General features: G+C 37.8%; 1 protein-coding gene across 1 annotated transcript in view; it reads right to left on the reverse strand.

The window, feature by feature from the left end:
• Positions 1-20,053, reverse strand: part of LOC124555203 (RNA exonuclease 1 homolog) — a 221,774-nt gene that overhangs the window by 26,809 nt on the left and 174,912 nt on the right. The window contains exons 7-10 of the mRNA XM_047129048.1: positions 19,555-19,689; positions 15,531-15,645; positions 6,234-6,368; positions 4,208-4,471 (exon numbers count right to left, since the gene is read on the reverse strand). Of these exons, the coding sequence (XP_046985004.1) occupies positions 4,208-4,471; positions 6,234-6,368; positions 15,531-15,645; positions 19,555-19,689 (649 nt within the window). The remainder of the gene's footprint in view (positions 1-4,207; positions 4,472-6,233; positions 6,369-15,530; positions 15,646-19,554; positions 19,690-20,053) is intronic.

A 20,053-nucleotide genomic window follows, 5' to 3' on the forward strand; every position in this document is an offset into this window, starting at 1 on the left:
AAGTTTCTTGTGGTTGTGACAGCTCATGTTCATTTTTAAGTAATAAAAAAAAACATCTGTTCTCCAATTAAATATTCTCAAAAATTATCAAATGGAAGTACCTGCAGGGACTGTTGCGAACATATTTTGATTATGATCCACGAAAACAAGATAAAAGAAATCAGAGTCCATCCATATGGGCCATGATTTCTTTTGTAGATGTTTTCTTAGTTTTTGCTCACTGGGAAATACTGTAATAATGACCACTCAATGACTACATTTATGTATACACTCCACAGGCCACCTTACAGTGCATGACAGAAGGTACCTTGTACTACTATTAGTTATTCCCTTTCCTGTTCCTTTCGCAAATGGAGTGAAGGGAAAACCATTGTCTCTATTCCTCTGTATGAGCTCTAATTTCTCGTATCAGTCCTCATGTGAAATGTACATTGGCGGCAGTATAATCCTTCTGCAATCAGCCGCAAATACCAGTTCACGGAATTTTCTTAACACTGTTTCATGGAATGAATGTCATCTCCCCTCCGGGTTTCTCATCTGAAGGTTTAACAACCCACTGAGCACATAGTCATTAGAGATGGAGCATAAGCTCAGAGTGTGGAAGGATAGGGAATGAGACTGGCTTTCTCCTTTACAAAAGAACAACCAGAGTATTTGCATTAACTTATGTAGCGGAATCACTGAAAACATAAACCTGGAGGGCTGAACAAGAATTTGAACCACTGCCTTCCGGATGTGAGTAACTGCACCACCTCGTTTGGTAAGACTTGTAGCAGTGTTGACGTGCCCCTTATGGTTGGTATCAGGGTATAATGAGGTACTTGACAGATAATTTCTTACAAAACAGAAAGGGAGAGACTCACAGTGCAGTGAATGCATTAAATTACTCAAGTAGAACAAATGGATGAGAGAGCTATGTAACAAGGTGAGCAATACTCTCACTATTTAAAACTTCTTACAGTGGTAAATAATCGGAACATATTGTCCTCTTAAAACGGAAACACATACTGCAAGAGCTAGTGTTTTAATATCTGTTATAGGCAGTATATGTATGACTTGTCATTTACAAATACAGGTTCTCTTACTTTACCGGTGCCTCCAGTGCAGTTCTGCTTGTACTCAAGGCTAGCACACCACAGAATAAAGTCATTATAATATTTAAAACAAGTTACACAGAAATGCATATACTAAATGTGTAATCATCATAACACTCCATTAGAGTATGGGAATCCATTTAACAGTGAGATTTTCTCATTTTTCATTTCTTTATGCTGCAGTAATCCGACCAGCTACAAAAGGTTTGTAATGACATTATAAATATGAATGCAAGTCCACTGTGTCAATTGAATTTCTTTATTGTAATAGGCTTATTTCAGCTACAATTACCACTGTCAAGCTATCTGCAAATAATACACAGAATTTTATCATTATTTGCCATATTATGGCTATATCAAGTGTGTGTGTGTGTGTGTGTGTGTGTGTGTGTGTGTGTGTGTGTGTGTGTGTGTACACACACACACATAGGTACTTACGTCTGATTATTCTTAACTTCCATTTCACATTGGTGGGTACTGCCACTTATTAAACTGCGGTCTATGAGTATGTTTGTATTTTAGCAAATTTGTGACAGTTTGCTGGTCCTTTGTCCCATCACTGGATGCTGTCCAAAGTATTTTAGTTTATATTTATCTGGTAACGAATTTCTGACTAAACATTTGACAGCTGCACCAACAGTGCAAATAATGATAAAATTCTATGTATTATTTGCAAATAGCTTTACAACAGCAATTATAGCCAAAATACGCCTATTGCAATAAAGAAATTCAATTTAAGTAGCAGACTTGGACTCACATTTAAAATATCATTGCAAGACTCACATAATGCTGCTGGCTCAGAACAACATAAATCAGGCAGACCTGAACATAACCGGATTCTGCAAGAGATTTATCACTGAACTCATCACAGAAGACTGGAGAAGGGGATACAACTTTAAATTTGACATCGATTTGCTTCTCTACTAAGATGACTTTGTTGGCTAACATATTCTGAGAGTACATGTTGCAATTCTACAGGCATCATTAGTTTTGTAACTGTGAGCCTTTGCAAGCATATGCAAAATTTCTGGTCCTGACGACTGTACTATTTCCGCGTGTCTGTAATGTGGGCTTGATTCTGTGGCGGCTTTTTGACTACTGATGAGAGTAAGGCCAAGAGATATAGTAGCTACAATACTTTTAGGTATTTCTGGATCAATGAGAGGACCTAAACTTCAACACCTTAATTTAATTTTTTCTACACTAAAAAAGTGGGCACTCCCAACTTCAAACAGCAGTACTACCATAGTGGTTATTAAGAATGTGGAGACGAATGTTTTTCCTGTTTCTTTGACAACTTTGACACATTTTCTGCCCTATATGACCAAAATGCTTGAATTTGCATAAGATCTCTGGTGTCTAGGGTAACATTATGAAATAAATGAACCCTGCCATAATATATAAGGGAAGTAACAGAATTGTGAATGGCAGCACAAAAGTTGCAGTCTTCTGTAGCTCACCATTGTGCCCTTGATGTTTTATGACATCTGATTTGCCATTTCTTCCTTAGTTACACTCCTTCTACACCTATAGAGCATTCCTCCTAAGAGTTGTCAGGCACATTTTCTCTGGTATTTTGGCATGTACTTGCAATTTCACATATTGAATGTGTAGCGAGAGTCAGCCCAAATAAATCCCACTGCTCACCACGTCAGTGTTGACTGAAGCATCGGTTTGTTTCCCATGACAAACAAACGGATTTTTATGGAATTTTGTGTGCCAACTGTTCCCATTAATACACAATGATTAAAAAATTTCTCATTAGACTAATCTGGGGCCACTAAGTTGTTGTTGTGGTCTTCAGTCCAATGACTGGTTTGGTGCAGCTCTCCAAAATTCAATCTTAAAAATAATTTTGTTTCTAATTGGAAACAAACCAATGCTTCCCATCCACAATGGGCATTGCATGAAAAACATGATGAGCAATACTTGTTTGGGCTGAATCCAGCTACACACTGCAAAAATGAAATTGCAAACTTCTGCTGAAACATCAGAGAAAATTCACCTAATGACTCTTATAAGGGACACCCATCATATACTTATGTCATGTTTTTACATTGTAGCACCTTTGGTCTAATTAAGCATATTGGCATTATTGTAACTGGATATCCTCACATATTTTTACACATCTACAAGAAAGCATTATCATAACAGGATACCGTCCCATATTTTTACACATCTACAAGAACAGTGGTATGACAGAAGTTAGTTATCAGTATTAGGAAAGTTCCATTTCATTACCTTTTTACTCACTAATGAGTACCACTAACTCGGTATAATGTTTCTGAATATAGCAACATAATACTTCTTTGACAGGTAATACTTTTTTTTTCAACATTGCCACCTTTATGCAATCAGACACACAATGGTAAACACATGCATTTCATTATGGGAAATCTGACTGATCTCAGAAAAATTATATCGAAGGAGGATGAAATCTTGAATTCTTTTGTTAGGTTAGATGTTAATGCTACTTAATGAATTATCTGGGGCACTGGGAGAATCACTGGTGGAATTTATACGTTCCATTTTCTTTCTTCAAGCAAAGCTTTGGATGCCTGAAGTGTTTACTGTGAAACTAAATTATCTAGTCTCTCTAACACACAATTTTCCATTTTTTGCCTACAACTTTTACTAATAAGTAGCTGACCTGTGCTTAACAGATATCACTGGAGGAATCTCAACATTTGTCAAGCTAGAGCCTTGACAGATGCAACAGAGTTTCATGAGGTATCTACTGTATAGTGCCATGCAGTGGAAATGTTAGTGTGGTTTCAGGAATTGTAAAGATTCGATGAACTTCGCGCTCCACTCATCCTCAAAAACAAGTGAGAAATGCTGATACTTCAATGGTTACAATTTCTCATTTCATCTAGTCTTATTGATTATTATTATTACTCCTTTTACAGATAAAATGGATCTTATAATTTTTGCAAATTTAAATATAGTTAAGCCATCAGTGTCAGCTGAGCTGGTAATTGCATTCATTGAGGTGTTGCCGGTGTATGAAGTTAAGTAAACCGCAGCAGCAGAGGTGACACTGTCAAAAATAATTATAGCAGCAGCAGCAGCAGCAGCAGCACTGTCAGCAAATATTGATGATAAACACATACTCCTCATATTGTACAGCCTCCCAGAGTGATTTATACATTCCTCAGCCTTTACAGGAAATCCCTGAGAATTCACAGAATATTCTTTGCCACAACGATCACATATCCTTTTTAAAGGATTGCTTGCCACAACAAATTGTTTATAAGATGAATAAACAATGGCTACACCCTTTTCTTCAGGATGTGGTCTTGGGAATCCATTGTTCCTCAGATCCTCTTCTGTCATAAGATGCCTCAAAAAGCAGCTGTAAGTATCTAATGGTACTTCTGAAATAAAAAAGATAATAATATATTAATGCTAAAGACTTTTATTACATTACTTTCATGCTTATAAAAACTACTTCTCAACTTTAATATTTCTAGTATTATCATTCAAGAGCAACAGGATGTACTTAAAAATAGTGGACCCCAAAGTATTGCAACATTTATGTTGAATTTTAAACTGAATACACACTACAACTAAAGCTTTCTCAGATGTAAGTTATTACATTTGTTTTTAAAACAGAGAATTGCAGCTGAACATAAAAGCTGAAATTCACAATGCATCCATAATAGGAGAACAAAGAGGAAAAAGTACAACTGAAACCCACTCAATAAGATTGAAATTTCCTTCGGGAGGAAGATCTTTCCTGAAAGAATCAGTGGTGATTAAAATATATTTATCACATGGCTTTCTCTTGTGACAAATATTTCTGCAAGCAGCAGATACAGCTCTGCAAGTATTCTTTATAGCTATTAGCTTCAAAAACAACTAACAGTAGAACTGGAACTTCAAAAATAGCTAACAGTAGAATTGGCTCCGAGGTGCGATGAAAACAAATGAAATATGCGGTCAATCTGAAAAACAAACCGAATATCTCCAAAAGTGAATTCAGAATTATTACATCATCAGTTAATGATCTAGGACTGCTGCATTAAACACAGTGACAAGCAATGAATACCCAAAGCAAATAAAGAGGTCGACTATTGCTGCCTGTAACAATTATACGAAAATGTAATAAAACAGAAAAAAGCAAACAAACCACAACACAATTCAATCAAACTCATGGACTTTGTCACTGTCTGGATGATGTCTCCCAATGTTATTTAGAGACACGTACGTGCTTCAGAACAGCATTTCTTCACAATCTACCGTGTTTGTCACAAATCTCACAACCTACCATGTTTGTCACAAATCATCCTTATGACTTTCCATACCACTGCAGAGCTACATGAAAGATTTATTGAGCTCAGAAAAACTTGCTATAACACCTTCTGGTTCTTGCAACCCGAAAGTTTGTGAGATTCTCTCTGTACGGTTAGCAAAGAAAGAACTTAACTCCATACGCCTCACCCAAATTGTAGACCAGCACTAGTAACTACACTACTCTATGCACAGCCTCTGAATTTTGACTCAGAAATTTCAGCTACAGCCATCAGTAGCAAGACAGATCATGCTCACAACAGATCCACTCCATGTAAGATGCTGTCAAAAATACTTATTTGAACATCCAACATGGTGGCTTTTTTTGGAAACTGTGGACCCAAGAGCTGGATTCGGACAAGGAAGAGATCACTTGAATGTAAGTCATCAACCATTTTCCACTGAGCACCATTTGAGAGGGCAGGAGAGCAGAAAGTGAGGTCAGTGGCAAACTGGTTTTTATGTCAATTAATAGAGTGCCCGAGTTTCTGGCACTTGAAACACCACACGGGATTTGAGATGTCATTTTCAGTCAGTTCCTACAATCCTATGCATAAAATAATAGGATCAGTCCACATACTTCTCAAACATTCTATTAAGTAAATAAACATGACTCATATTTCAACAATACTCAAATGTTTCACAACAGAGTATGCTTTTACTCTACATATTATAAAATTAGGTTCAATCAGTTCTCAGTGCAGGGGGGAAAAGTGGAAGGAAAAGAGGAAACATTAAGAAAGCAACACAGCTAAAGCCACAAACATTTGTATCTGGAAAATTACACAAATCAACATTCAGGAGTGACAGTACAATAAACAATTAGTGTAGACAGATGTCTCTCACCTGGTTGCTTCTTTGGTTTTTCAATACTCCAGCTGACCTTGTTTCGATTTTTTCCAGCTAACACTGCATTGTGCGAGACCGTTCTGTTCCCAAATGGACGCATAGTGGGTTTTGCTGATGCAGCCTTACTGGTACCTGTCATTTAACCAGATAGTGAATAACGACAAAAACACAGAAAATCCTAAATACTACGATAGTATGTATACAAAATTATAGAGATAAAGATTATATCAAAATACTCACAAAATAGTTGAGCAAAATGTTGTGGATTTTTACAGAATTAATGAAGACAGAGGTTTGAAACATTACATCACCACATAATTTCCTTCACTAAAAATTTCCTCAACTAAAAAGTAGCAAATATACCACAGAGCATGACATCTTGCATCGTAAAGATAGATCACCATTAACAATGATGCCCTCACTTCATAAGACACTATGGAGAAGCTTGGAATTTAATCAAACATACTGGCACACAATCTACTGAGTTACAGAATGTTACCCTCTGACCTTCATTTTTTTGGTCAAATTCTTGGGCAAATATTTCTTCAGCCATTGTCACAAGTGGCAGAATATCAATGTAAATTATCAGTCTCAGCCATGGAACTGGAATCTTTAAAACTATAGAAGTCATCAAATGCAAATGAGAATAACCATGAAAAAAAATCATGAGAAAAATTCATTTGGAAGTAAAAGCTCTAGTCTTTGTGTATAAAGAAATTAAATTGAAATATTTTCGTAATGCCAATATATATATAACTGTCAAATAAAAAAATTTGTATTGATGTTAATTCATTTTTGTGGAATAAATGATCTTTTCCCCTTTTTGTTCCTTTTTTTCTGGCAAATAATTCATCATCATGTAACTTCCAACTTGTTAACTTCAGGCCAGAATCTGATTTAACAGTTATATTCAGTCAAATTATAAGTAAGTTTTGACACCATTACAGTGCCATAAATTCACATTTCCTGGATTATTTAAATGTATTTTCTACACACTTTCACCATGCACTTGTAAATATGGTGAACGAGTTGATCATTTCTTTATTCTTTGGCTCTCAGGCTTGCTTTAATTAACTAATGTACAGCAACATCTGCAGAATGGTGCCAAAAAATGTACAATGACTGTCTCCACTATTAGTATCTGAATCAGTAGCAAAAATGGCTGGCATGCTGCAAGTCACCAGTTCAAACCCGGCCACCAGCAATTATCTGTTATTGGGTAATTATCATTTCTGGAAGATTCTTGAAATATCTTATGTCTGCAATGTTCATATTTTCTGGAACATTTGACATTTGCATAAATAACTCCAACTTCCACCCAGAAGTTCAGTTCTGTTCTGGCTTTCATAATAAACGTGCTTCTACATCTACATCTACATAAATACTCCACAAGCCACCATGGAGTTCGTGGTGGAGGGTGCCCTCTACCACTACTAGTCACTTCCTTTCCTGTTCCACTCGCAAATACAGCAAGGGAAAAATGACTGTGATATGCCTCCATATGAGCCCTAATCTCTCTAATCTTATCTTCATTATCCTTATGTGAAATGTACGTTGGTGGCAGTAGAATCGTTCTGCAGTCAACCTCAAATGGAAGTTCTCTAAATTATCTCAATAGTGCTCCTTGAAAAGAACATCACATTACCTCCAATGACTCCCATTTGCGTTCCCGAAGCATTTCCATAATACTTGTACATTGTTGGATCCTAGCGGTAACAATCCTAGCAGCCTAACTCTCAATTGCTTTGATGTCTTCCTTTAATCCTGATCTGGTGCAGAATCCCAACACTCTAACAGTACTCAACAAGGGGTTGAACCAGAATAATATATATGACCTCCTTTACAGATGAACCACACTTTCTTAATATTCTCTCAATAAATTGAAGTCAACCTTTCTCCTTCCCTATCACAATCCTCACATGGTCATTAAATTTCATACTGGTTTGCAACGTTACACCTATTTAATTGACATGACTGTGCCAAACAGCACACTACTAATGCTGTACTCAAACATTATGGGTTTGTTTTTCCTACTCATCTGCATCAACTTACATTTTTCTACATTAAGAGCTAGCTGCCATTCATCACACCAACTAGAAATATTGTCCAAGTCATCTTGTATTCTCCTACAGTCACTTGAGAATGACACCTTCCTATACACCACATCATCAGCAAACAGCGGTAGACTGCTGCTTATCCTGTACACAAAATCATTTATGTATATAGAAAATAACTGCGGTCCTGTAACCCCTGGGAAACTCCTGATGATGCCCTTGTCTCTGATGAACACTCACTGTTGAGGACAACATACTGGGTACTGTTATGTTAGTAGTCTTTGAGCCACTCACTTATCTGGGAAACTATTCTGTATGCTTGTACCTTCATTAACAATCAGCAGTGTATCACCGTACCAAATGCTTTACAGAAAATTAAGAATATGGAACCCACTTGCTGCTCTTCATTCATCATTTATGGGATCTCAAGCAAAAAAAGGGAAAACCGAGTTTTGCAGGAGTGATGCTTTCTAAGACCATGTTGATTTCTGGACAGGAGCTTTTTCCCTCTCAAGGAAATTTATTATATTTGAACTGAGAATATGTTCAAAGATTCTGCAGCAAACCAATGTTACAGATATTTGTCTTTCATTTTGTGGGTTCGTTCTTTTACCCTTCTTATATACAGGAGTCACCCACACTTTTTTCCAGTTATCTGAGACTTGGCACAGGGTGAGAGATTCGCGATAAATGCAAGCTAAGTAAGATGAAATTGCTGTAAAGTACTCATTGAAAAACCAAATTTGGATTCCATTGAGGCCTGGTGACTTACTTGCCATCAACTCTTTCAGTTGTTTGTCTACACCAGATATGCTTATTACTATGTCCTCCATAAGGCAGTCTGCGTGATGGTCAAATGATGGAATGTTTGTACAATTCTGCTAGATTAATGATCTCTCAAATGCAAAATTTAAAGTTTTGGCTTTACTTTTGCTATCTTCTACTGCACATCAGACTGGTCGGCAAGTGACTGGACAGAAGCTTTAGACCCACTTCACGATTTTAAGTAGGACCAGAATTTTCTTGAGTTCTCTGCAAGATCTATTGCTAAGGTATGATGGTGGTAGCTTTCCGTTCTAAGTGATGTATTGCACTCGTGACACTGCATCTGGATTTGGACTAGGGTGACATTATGATGAGACATTGTTTCGTTGAGACACTGGTTACTTCAAAACATCTATATCTCTGTCACTCCAATTAGACAATGTAATAGGCATTGTCTACATGGACACGAGCCAGAATACGAGCACTACAATTGCTCGCACAGTTCATATATTCAGGAGCCAATGGATTCCAGGCCAGCAGTGAGTCAGCTGCACATCAGGCACCCATCAATTTTCTCCGGAGATGCTGGTTAGTACCCAAAAAAATGACTGAAAGGATTCGACCAACTTCCAAATACAACATATGGCATGAAATGATGTGTTTTGCAAATGTGTAGAAGCTCAACATCTGGAATAAATTCTAGCTTGAACTGAAGGAAATGTTTGGCAAGAATCAGCATCAAGTCCACTAAGTGGAAGAATAACTGAAGAAGAGGGCCCAATGTCATGAGGACATGAACCAGTCCTAGATACAGCACGTTTTGGCCTATGCCCCATTGCTGATCCAAATATGAAAGCTGACAAAACTTCACATTTGGTGAAAGGAGTTGCAGGAGACATGTACCAAGCTCTTCTGATAAAAGATGTCACACAACCGAGGAATTCATCAAGTGGTGCCAGCACATCACGGAAATGTAACAGCAATGAATCAGGTGAAAGAAGTATGACGGACTCCCAAATGTGGTTGCAATGGCAATTTTGGAAGATCAGCATGACTTTCCCTCTCTCGAATGTTAAGTAGTGAAAAGAGATACAGCATTTTATGGCAACCAGAAATGTTCGACCAAGTAAGCAAGAGACAGCAGTTATGAATGTCAAAGCATACATCAAGAAGTAACAGAGAATGCTGAAGAACAGGTCTGCCAATCCTTAGCACCTGTCTCTGCCACCAGCCAAACATGCCAGGAAGAATGGACTTGGCAAACTCAGACTTGGGCTGCAACCATCAAACGACAACCCAGCACTGACCAACACAGATATAACCTACTCCTACACCGACTATATCATCCCGTTGACGAACAGACACTGCTGGCCACTGTGGCCGAGTGGTTCAAGGCACTTCAATCTGGAACTGCACGACTGCTACGGTCGCAGGTTCAAATCCTGCCTCAGGCATGGATGTGTGTGATGTCCTTAGGTTAGTTAGGTTTAAGTAGTTCTAAGTTCTAGATGTTAAGTCCCATAGTGCTCAGAGCCATTTGAACAGACACTTGGAAGACAGACGACAGCCTACAAGTGTATTTCAACTGTGGACATCCCCTGTACATGTTGTATGCTACTGCAGAGAAGATGGCGGGTTTTCAACAATTACTATACTGCCAGATGTCAACCATCACAATAGTTCTATTCACGCCAGTCAACTGCAGACGACTGTAATCGGCCTACAGGACAAAGCCCACTGCCATAACCTGAATGAGGTTGCTTCTCAACATGCCATAGCCATTCCCCATCACCGTACAGAGGTGCCAGCTTCTCATCCAGCTGCTGACTTCCGTTGGATGCTTATCGCCGTCAGTTAAAGAAGACTATGTTCCGTGGTATGAAAGCAATAGTGCTGAAAGTTGAAAATGGGAAACATTCCAGCTGAAGGGAACACATATTGCAAGCATAACCACCAATGACAGAACACAGCCCCTCGAATTTGTCATTGTAACAGAATGTAGTCATAATGTTGTCAATCAAGATGCTAAGTTAAACTGTGGAGCTTTCCTTGACTGCAAAAAGCTACTCAGGCTCATGAAAGAAATCGACATGCCAGCGACAATAGTAAGCAATATGGGTGGTCAAGAAAGCTTGAGATCATTGTCACTAGCAGCCACAACTCATCCCTAAAGGCACGTGTGTAAGGACAGCCAAACCTATCCAGGGAGAGCAGCTTACTGGCATCAACGAAGAAGCATGCTCCGCTACTACTACAGACAACACAGAGCAGAAAGCTACTACTGAAATGCCAATAGGATCTGGCCTGACTGAGGAACAATTTTAGTCTATGATAGACATTCTGCATAGATTTTCAAATGCGTTCAAATCTGGAGTGGAAGCAGGACATGGTTAAATACAGCATCAACACTGGGGTCATCCACCAATTAGCCAGCATTTTTATAGTGTGTTGCCAGTTGAATGATGAATAAGTGGAGGAGTTACTGCAAGAATATCATTGAACCTTCAGACAGTCTTTGATCATCTCCTGTCATCCTTGTCAAGAAGAAGACTGGCACATGGTGTTTCTGCATTGGCTACTGACAACTAAACAAAAACATGAAAAAAGACATCTACCCAATGCCACAGAATAATGACACCCTAGGCCGCTTGAAAGAAAGAAACAAAGTATTCCTCAACTATGGACATGCAAACAGGCTACTGACTACTGGCAAATCGAGGTTGATAAAGCTGATTGGGAAAAAAGACTCTCTTCAGAACTTCTGATGGTCTCTATGAGTTCAAAGTTACGCCACTTGGACTGTGTAATGCTCCAGCCACTTTTGAACATGTGATGCACAACCTGCTTGTCATTATCTCAAAGACATTTGAAGAACATCGAAGCTGTATGAGAACCATGCTGAAGTGTGTTTGGACATCAGGCCTCCAGCTGAATCCAAAACATGCCTCTTCACCACTCATGAAATAAAAATCTTAGGGCATCTAGTGAATTACAGCGGAGTCCATCCTGATCCACAGAAAATAAGAGCAGTCACAGAATTTCCAACTCCTCAGCACATTCGTGATGTGAGAAGTTTTCTCAGAATATGCTTGTACAACCAGCAATTTATAAAGGACTTGTCAATCAAAGCATGTCCTTTGCAAGAACTACTGCAGAGAGACCAAATTTTCTACCATCATCTCCAGTTCACGCATTGTGTGATGAGAATGCTGAGACAAAACTTCCCATTGACATTACCGGTTGTGGGGTAGGTACAGTTCTAGCGCAAATTCAGGAAGGTGCTGAATGGTGATAGCTTAAACTTCCAGAGTGCTCTCCAAACCTGAGAGGATCTACACAACCGAGAAAGAATACCTCACTTGGCAAAACATTTACCGCTGTGCTGGATCAGCATTCCCTACACTGGCTGCCTAGCTTGAAGGATCCACTGGATTGAATGTCAAGATAGGCACTGATGCATCAGGAATATGACATCACAGTGGTGTACAAAATCAGATGCAAACCCAAGGATGCTGCATACCTTTCAAGGAATCCTTCGGTGGAACACAGCCGCATGAATGAAATCTCAGTCATCGCTGCATTAAATGAGATTGTTGCTAAACAGAGGGAAGCTAGAGCACTTCTGAAAACCATAGGAGTCTTGAAGGAAGAGGAACAAACCAAATGAGAATTCCAACAAATTAACAGACCACTTGTATAATAGGAACTATGATCCAGTGGGCAGAAATAGTTGCTCGTCATTCCAGCTCAACTATGGCCAGCTATCCAGAAGTACTTCTACAGTGCTCCAACATCTGATCACCAGCAATTCGTATAGACTCTAGACTGAATCAGATGCAGTTATCACTGGACACATCTCTACCGATCTGTTAGATACTGTGTAGGCCACTGTAAGGAATGACAATGACAGAAACATGTGCTGCAATTACTTCCGGGGTATCTGATACCAATCTTGCCTGCAGCACCGCCACTCCACTGAACTGAAACTGTCCTCTTAGGGGTAGGTTCCTGAAGTCTACAAATGGGAATCAATGGATAATAATAGCCTGCACTGACTACATCACCCACTATGCTGTCACTAAAACCTGTGCTGACTGCTGAAGCTTCAGAAATTGGTAAGTTCCTTGCAGAAGACATCATTTTTAAGCAATGAGCACCCCATGTGAGATGACATGTGATCATGGAAAACTTTTCCAGTCAAGATTAATACCAGAGGTGTTTTAAATTGTGACATCACCCACAGGATCACAACTTCCTACAATCCACAGATGAATGGCATCAGAAAACACTTTAATAAAATGTTGGCAGATTACACTCTCAATGTACACTGATATCAAACAGAGAGATCAATATACAATCCTGCCGCCAAGACATTCACATATAACACACTGAAGCAAGACACTATAGGCATCACACCATTCTTTCTGTCCACAGTCGTGAGGCTGAAAAGACATTGAGTACGCTGATACTGTTTCAACCAGACGATACTCAGCATTACTATGTGAAACACCTCATCACCAGCACAAACGAGGTGAGGCAGATGGCTTGCATATGGATCTTTGACACCCAGGAGGAAGACTGAGAGCACTATAATGCCAAGCACAAGAAGTGAGATACAGCCTAGGACACTTGGTAAGGATTTGTAAGCACGTGCGGAAAGGAGGACTACTACTACTACTACTACTACTACTACTACTAATAATAATAATAATAATAATAATAATAATAATAATGGCGTGTGACGAGGGCCTCCCGTCGGGTAGACCGCTCGCCTGGTGCAAGGCTTTCGATTTGACGCCACTTCGGCGACTTGCGCGTCGATGGGGATGAAATGATGATGATTAGGACAATACAGCACCCAGTACCTGAGCAGAGAAAATCTCCGACCCAGCCGGGAATCGAACACGGGCCCTTAGGATTGACAGTCTCTCGCGCTGACCACTCAGCTACCGGGAGCGGACAGGAGGACTACTGAAAATGTCACTAAAATGCTACTTTGGCCTGTATCATATCCTTCATTGCTTGTCAGATGTCATATATGAAACTGAGGATGGTGATCCTTATAATGAAAACAAAAGTGGAGAGACAGTCCACATCCTCCACATGAAGACCTACTAGAATCCAGATATACAGATCAACAACAGGAGGTTCGAGGAAACTGAAGACTCACTCGATGATGACCAGAATTCGAGGATATGCCACGAGTGCTATATAGAGGGCCACTGACAAGATCTAAATCCAAGGTGCTGTAGTTGGCTCAAGTGAGGAGTTCTGCAACAGTAGGTCACTGTTCCTCCAGGAAAGGGTGCATGTTGTGGTGCATGCAGTGTGGCATAGTGGCTAGTGCCTGCTGCAGACTGCCAGTTCAAACCCAACCACCAGAAATCATTTGTGTTTATTAGTATTTATCATTTGTGGCATGTTCTTGAAATATCTTATGTTTATATATTTTGGAATACTGAATGTTTGTATAGGACCATAGGAACAGGGTGCAATAATTCATTTGTGAAGTATGAAACCAGATTATCAAATTAGTAAGACATGCAGTGATGATGTAATGGGTGTGACAGTTCAAAGGCGACTTAGTCTTGTGTGTAGACAAGCCAAACTAAAGCGTCCACAAACCAAGTGGACTGTGCAAGTGGGGCAAATTATTATGGAATTTGTTGGTGCAGATCATACTGCTTGAAGAAATGTAAATACTGAGTGCCGTCAAGGTGAGTACCTCAAATGCTAATTAACCAACACAAGCCTGCACAGGTGGCAGTTTACTGAGTGATGTTAACAAATGATTATGGTATGCATAAACTGTGTTTCCTTTCCACCATCTATCACAGTAGATGATACATGTTTGCAGTTTTTCAGTTCTCAAACAAAACTGCTCTTGGCAAAGGAAACACAGATCTTGCCCACCACAGATGAAATTTTAGGTTACTGTCAGTGTATAGCAAGTTATGGTGATTTTGTTTTGGGAAAGTGAAGATGTCCACCCAACTTAATTCTAAAGAGCACTCTCTTAATGGCTGCATCCTATGAACTTATTATGAGGATGAAGATTCTGCAAACATCAAACAAAAGCAATCAGAAAAGCTGCTCATCTATTTTTGTCATCAAGACAATGCTCCTGCTCGTCAGAGCTTCCTGACTCGGGAATTTCTTGTAACAATAATATTTACGTAGTGTCTCATGCTCCTTCATCGTCTCACGTAGCTCCCAGCAATGTTGTGCTTTCCAGTCAAACCAAAACTGCATAAGCAATTTGTCAGTGGTCAAAACAAACACCTATCAAAGCATTTGCAACTGCCATGGAGCCACAGTACCTACATTGTGAAAAAAATACATAAATGTGCAGTGAGTTTATATTGAAAAGGAGCAACATTTAAACTTTCTGATGTAAGCAGTTTGTCAGAAAAGATAAGGAGACTTTAGATCCTGAATCTCCTAAAATTGATAAACAGTAGATTCAAAGACTTACTCGGTGCATTTTGTGCTGCTTCACGGCGTATTTGTTGGATTCTATTCAACATTAGATTTGTGTATACCTGCCGTGATGAACTGCGATTGTATATATTTTTTTCTTCTTCCACTGCCTGAAATGATAAACTACATGAAATATTGAAGTAGTACAAAAATGGGATAATGGCATTATTATTATTATTATTATTATTTGACAAAAATAGGATACTATTATTATTATTATTATTATTGTTATTACTAATTACCTCAGGACACAGGAACATATTAATTTAAAAGAATTCCTGCTATCAATACAGTGACAAATTGTACTGTGATGTTCTTAAAATGCTGAGTGTATGCATTATACTGAAGTCTACAGAAAAACACATTAACATTTCAAGTTTGCCAAAGAGTACAAAAAATGGACACTATAGATTAGCTACAACTGGCTATTATCCTCACTAGCACACAGAAGTGGGTAAAACTTTCAAAAAATGCTGAAGCCAATGGGTAGCAAGAGTTCCAAAAATGTCACAGCTTCTCCCGTGCATCCAAAGCAGACAATTCAGATGCTGTAGATTCTGATGATGTTCTCTCCAAATGTACATAAACTACCAGGGAACAATATGATTCATTCACCGTAATCACCATAGATGAAACATGTTTTGTTCTCTGTAGAAATGAACCTTATACTTAAGTTTCATTGGATGAACTGCATATAATATACAACATTCCCATTACTACATGCAGAAATTTATTGTATGTTTCACCTTCCTCCTGTTAGGATTATACATCCCATAACAGATAGCCCAACAGTGATAAAATAGTATAATTAAATAGAAAACATATTGAGAGTTGTTTGTAATGTTGTTTATGCACAATCTGAGCCTGACGTAATATATCTGAATGGCCATGGAAGTAAAGTGAGAGAAATTAGGGCTCACACAAAGGATTATAGACAGTCATTTTCCCCTCACTCTATTTGCGAGCAGAACAGGGAAGAAAATTTGACCATGATTTATTTCCTGTGTTGTTTCATCTTTAATACATCTGTATTATTACACAAACTGCTGCACAAAAACACTGGGCACATCAGCTGTCTGCTTCCAAATACTCTCTCTAACCTACAGTTATACCACATTACAAAACAAAATTGTTATTATAGGCTTTACATTTTTCTTATATATAAAATTAATGTTGTGCATTACTAATGAACCAAAAGAATGAAACTTCTTAGCAAGTGGATGAATGAGTGATTTGACAAAAATTGTGACAAATAAATTTTAGAAAGAACAAAAGCAGATAATGTAATAATGAAACATGAACTCTACTGAAAATGGATTTCTTTAAATCAAATTTTCTTAAAAGTATTCCTGTACTTTTTTCTTCAGGATATTAAGTAAACAGAACTATTGGGTTGGTGCATACATTTGCAGCATTTTTCCATAAGTTTAATATACACATAACAGAGACTTTAGTCATCAATAACATATTCTCCTTCACTGTTTACAACAGGCTGTCAACTTTTCGATTCCATCACTGTAGAAATCACATGGTTTTGAGATGAAGAACTCACTGAGCCATGTTCGGAGTGCCTTTTCATCTGGAAAGGAAGTTCCTTAAAGGTTGTTCAACAGAGTACCGAAAAGGTGAAAATCTGAGGGTGCAAGAACAGGTGAATAAGGTGGGTGCAGAATAACTTCCCAATCCAACTCCCATACAGTGTTTTTTGTCAGTCTACCAGAATGTGGACGAACATTATCGGGGAGTAGCATCACTTCACCCAGTCTTCCTGGTCATTGTTCTTGGACTGCACCTGCACGATGTCTCAGTTGATGACAACAAATGTCGACAGTGATGGTTACACCTCGTGGAAGCAATATGTAGTACACCACACTGTCACTGTTCCACCATGCACACAGGTCTTTGTATGAGGAGTTTCTGCTTTGTTTGGGCTCAACTCTTCCTTTCTTTCCCTTATGTTAGCATAAAGACATAATTTCTCACCACTAGTAATGATACAGAATAGGAATGGTCAGTGTTGCTCACGAGCTAATTGATTACAAGCAAGCAGAGATGCTCATATGGTCACCCGCTGATTTTTGTGAGTTTGGCTTAGAGCATGTGGTACCCATACACCCAAATTTTGAATCTTCCCCATTGTATGCAAATGTCAGATGATTCTGGAATGATCACAGTACATCACATCTGTCAGTTCTCAAATACAACGACGTGGATCATTGTGGATTAACACGTTTAAAGGATTTTCATCAAACCCCGAAGGTCTTCCTGAATGTGAAGTCATTAATGTCAAAACAATCTTATTTAACAGGAGAAAACAGTTTTCTTGCCATGCTCTGTCCAATGGTATTATCCCCATACATGACGAAAATATTTCTGAATGCCACCACTTTTGTCACCCCTCAATTGAACTCAAACAAAAGAATATGTTGGAAATGTTCCGATTTCTCCACTTGACACTCCATTTTCTAGCATCCACTGCTCCACTCACTCTCTCAAAACAACAATATGTACACTCAAACAGCAACAGTGAAATACAAATAAAAAATGACAGTTGATAAATAAATCCATATAAAATGTAATACCAAAATGTATAACAAAAATCCTACTAACTTATGCACCAACCTAATACTTGCTCAAAATAGCGCATACAAAATAAGATTCCTCTAAAACAAAAGTTTAATAAAAAAATTACACATTTTCTAAATCCACTGAAAGTATAGGCAGATAAATGGCAGTTTGAAATTTCTTGACAGTATTTAACAAGAAGCAACAAATGTTTTAAACATTTCAACACAAACATCAGTTTCCAGACAAAAAAATTAACTGCCACTGTAACTTCTACATAAATCAAGTAACACTAACTACAGCAATTTGGGGTTTATAAAACCTTCTACTAAAATTGTCATAATTTCTTTACTGAGTAAAGTGGCAGACATTTCAAACTTAGGTTAAATAAAAACCTTGCAGTTTTTCATCTGCAACAGCCAAACAAATGTACAGGAGCTGACCTTTTGCTTGATATTGAGTACACTAATGACAATACTAAAAATGACAAACATTCTGCATGTACAATATAAAATAAAAAAACTGGAAATTCAACAAAAAAACACAAATTTTAAGACAAAAACTGCATGGCCTAATTACATTCTAAATCAAATGACAAAATTTTATGAAAATATTGTTTGAAGACATTTGTCTACTGTAATTCTGGTGTTTATCTCAATATCACCTTCCATTGTCTTCTGAAATAAGCTTGTCAACATTTCTGCAAAGTCATTAATTCAACAACTTACAGAAAACCTTAACTCTTTTGATTCATTTTCAAGATACATTACTAATGATTTATGAGAACAGTAAATTCTTTAACAGCATTTCTTTCTCGTAAGATGATCCTCTCTCTCTCACTCTGTGTGTGTGTGTGTGTGTGTGTGTGCGTGTGTGTGTGTGTGTGTGTCGAATAAAATTAATTTAAATAAACATGTTTTGATGCAAATAGCTTATGTGGCCAATGTTTGTGTGTGTCAGTTTGTTGGAAGTGATTGTGTATTAAGAGATGGAACATAGTGGGAATTCATCATAGGCAAGAAGTGAAGCAGACTTTTCGTAAAACACAGATAGTCAATAGCGTTGTGGTCCATTTTACATTAATATTCACATATTCTTCCCATATATTTATCATTCTAACCCCTCTCACTTGAAATATATTCATCAGGCCAAATCAATTACCAATGTAAATTTGTGAACTGTAAGATGAAGATTTTCAATCTGAAATGCGTATGGGTTCAGTAAAAAAACGAAACTACTATAGTTACTAATACAATATGCATTTGAGGGTAATACTGAGATCCCAATTAATATAAAAACTACAAACGAAACACATTTTTCAACAGTTCTGTAAAATCCCTGCACTGTATTTCTTTGTATTAAAACATGATGATATTTTAACTGCATAAAAGTTTACATTTACACTGGTTCTGGGTTGATGCAAGAAAAGAACAAAGTAAGTTAAATAAAATTACCTTCTCTTGTGCTTCACCTTCACTGTGATAAAAGTTAACATATTCACTAGACAGCAAGTTGAAATAATTCTGTCGAATATGTGCTGGGATTTTACCACCAACTTCAGCTGTTATGGTGGCCCTTATTTTTACGTCCTGGAATCAGGAAATAATATAACAGAAACTGACATCATTAATAAAACCAACTGAAAACACCAAAAGATACAAAAGATCACATACATAATCCTGTTTCATAAATTGTTTAATTATTTACCTCATTATGATATGGAATATTTCAAACTGGTTTGTAAATAAAACATATTTTCTCAGTGAAACTATGGATAGATTTTGACCACTTACGTGACAGACTTCTACGTTAATCTTAATCTACATTTAAATATAGTAACTGGGCCAACCAGAAATTTATCTATGTAGTAGGAGTAGCTGACAAGCAGAAATAACTTTAGTTTGTTTGCAAAGCTGTTTTCATTGTCTATCACTACCTTTAATTTACAATGTA

This window comes from Schistocerca americana, chromosome X (genome assembly GCF_021461395.2).
Source record: "Schistocerca americana isolate TAMUIC-IGC-003095 chromosome X, iqSchAmer2.1, whole genome shotgun sequence".
Lineage (NCBI taxonomy): Eukaryota > Metazoa > Arthropoda > Insecta > Orthoptera > Acrididae > Schistocerca > Schistocerca americana.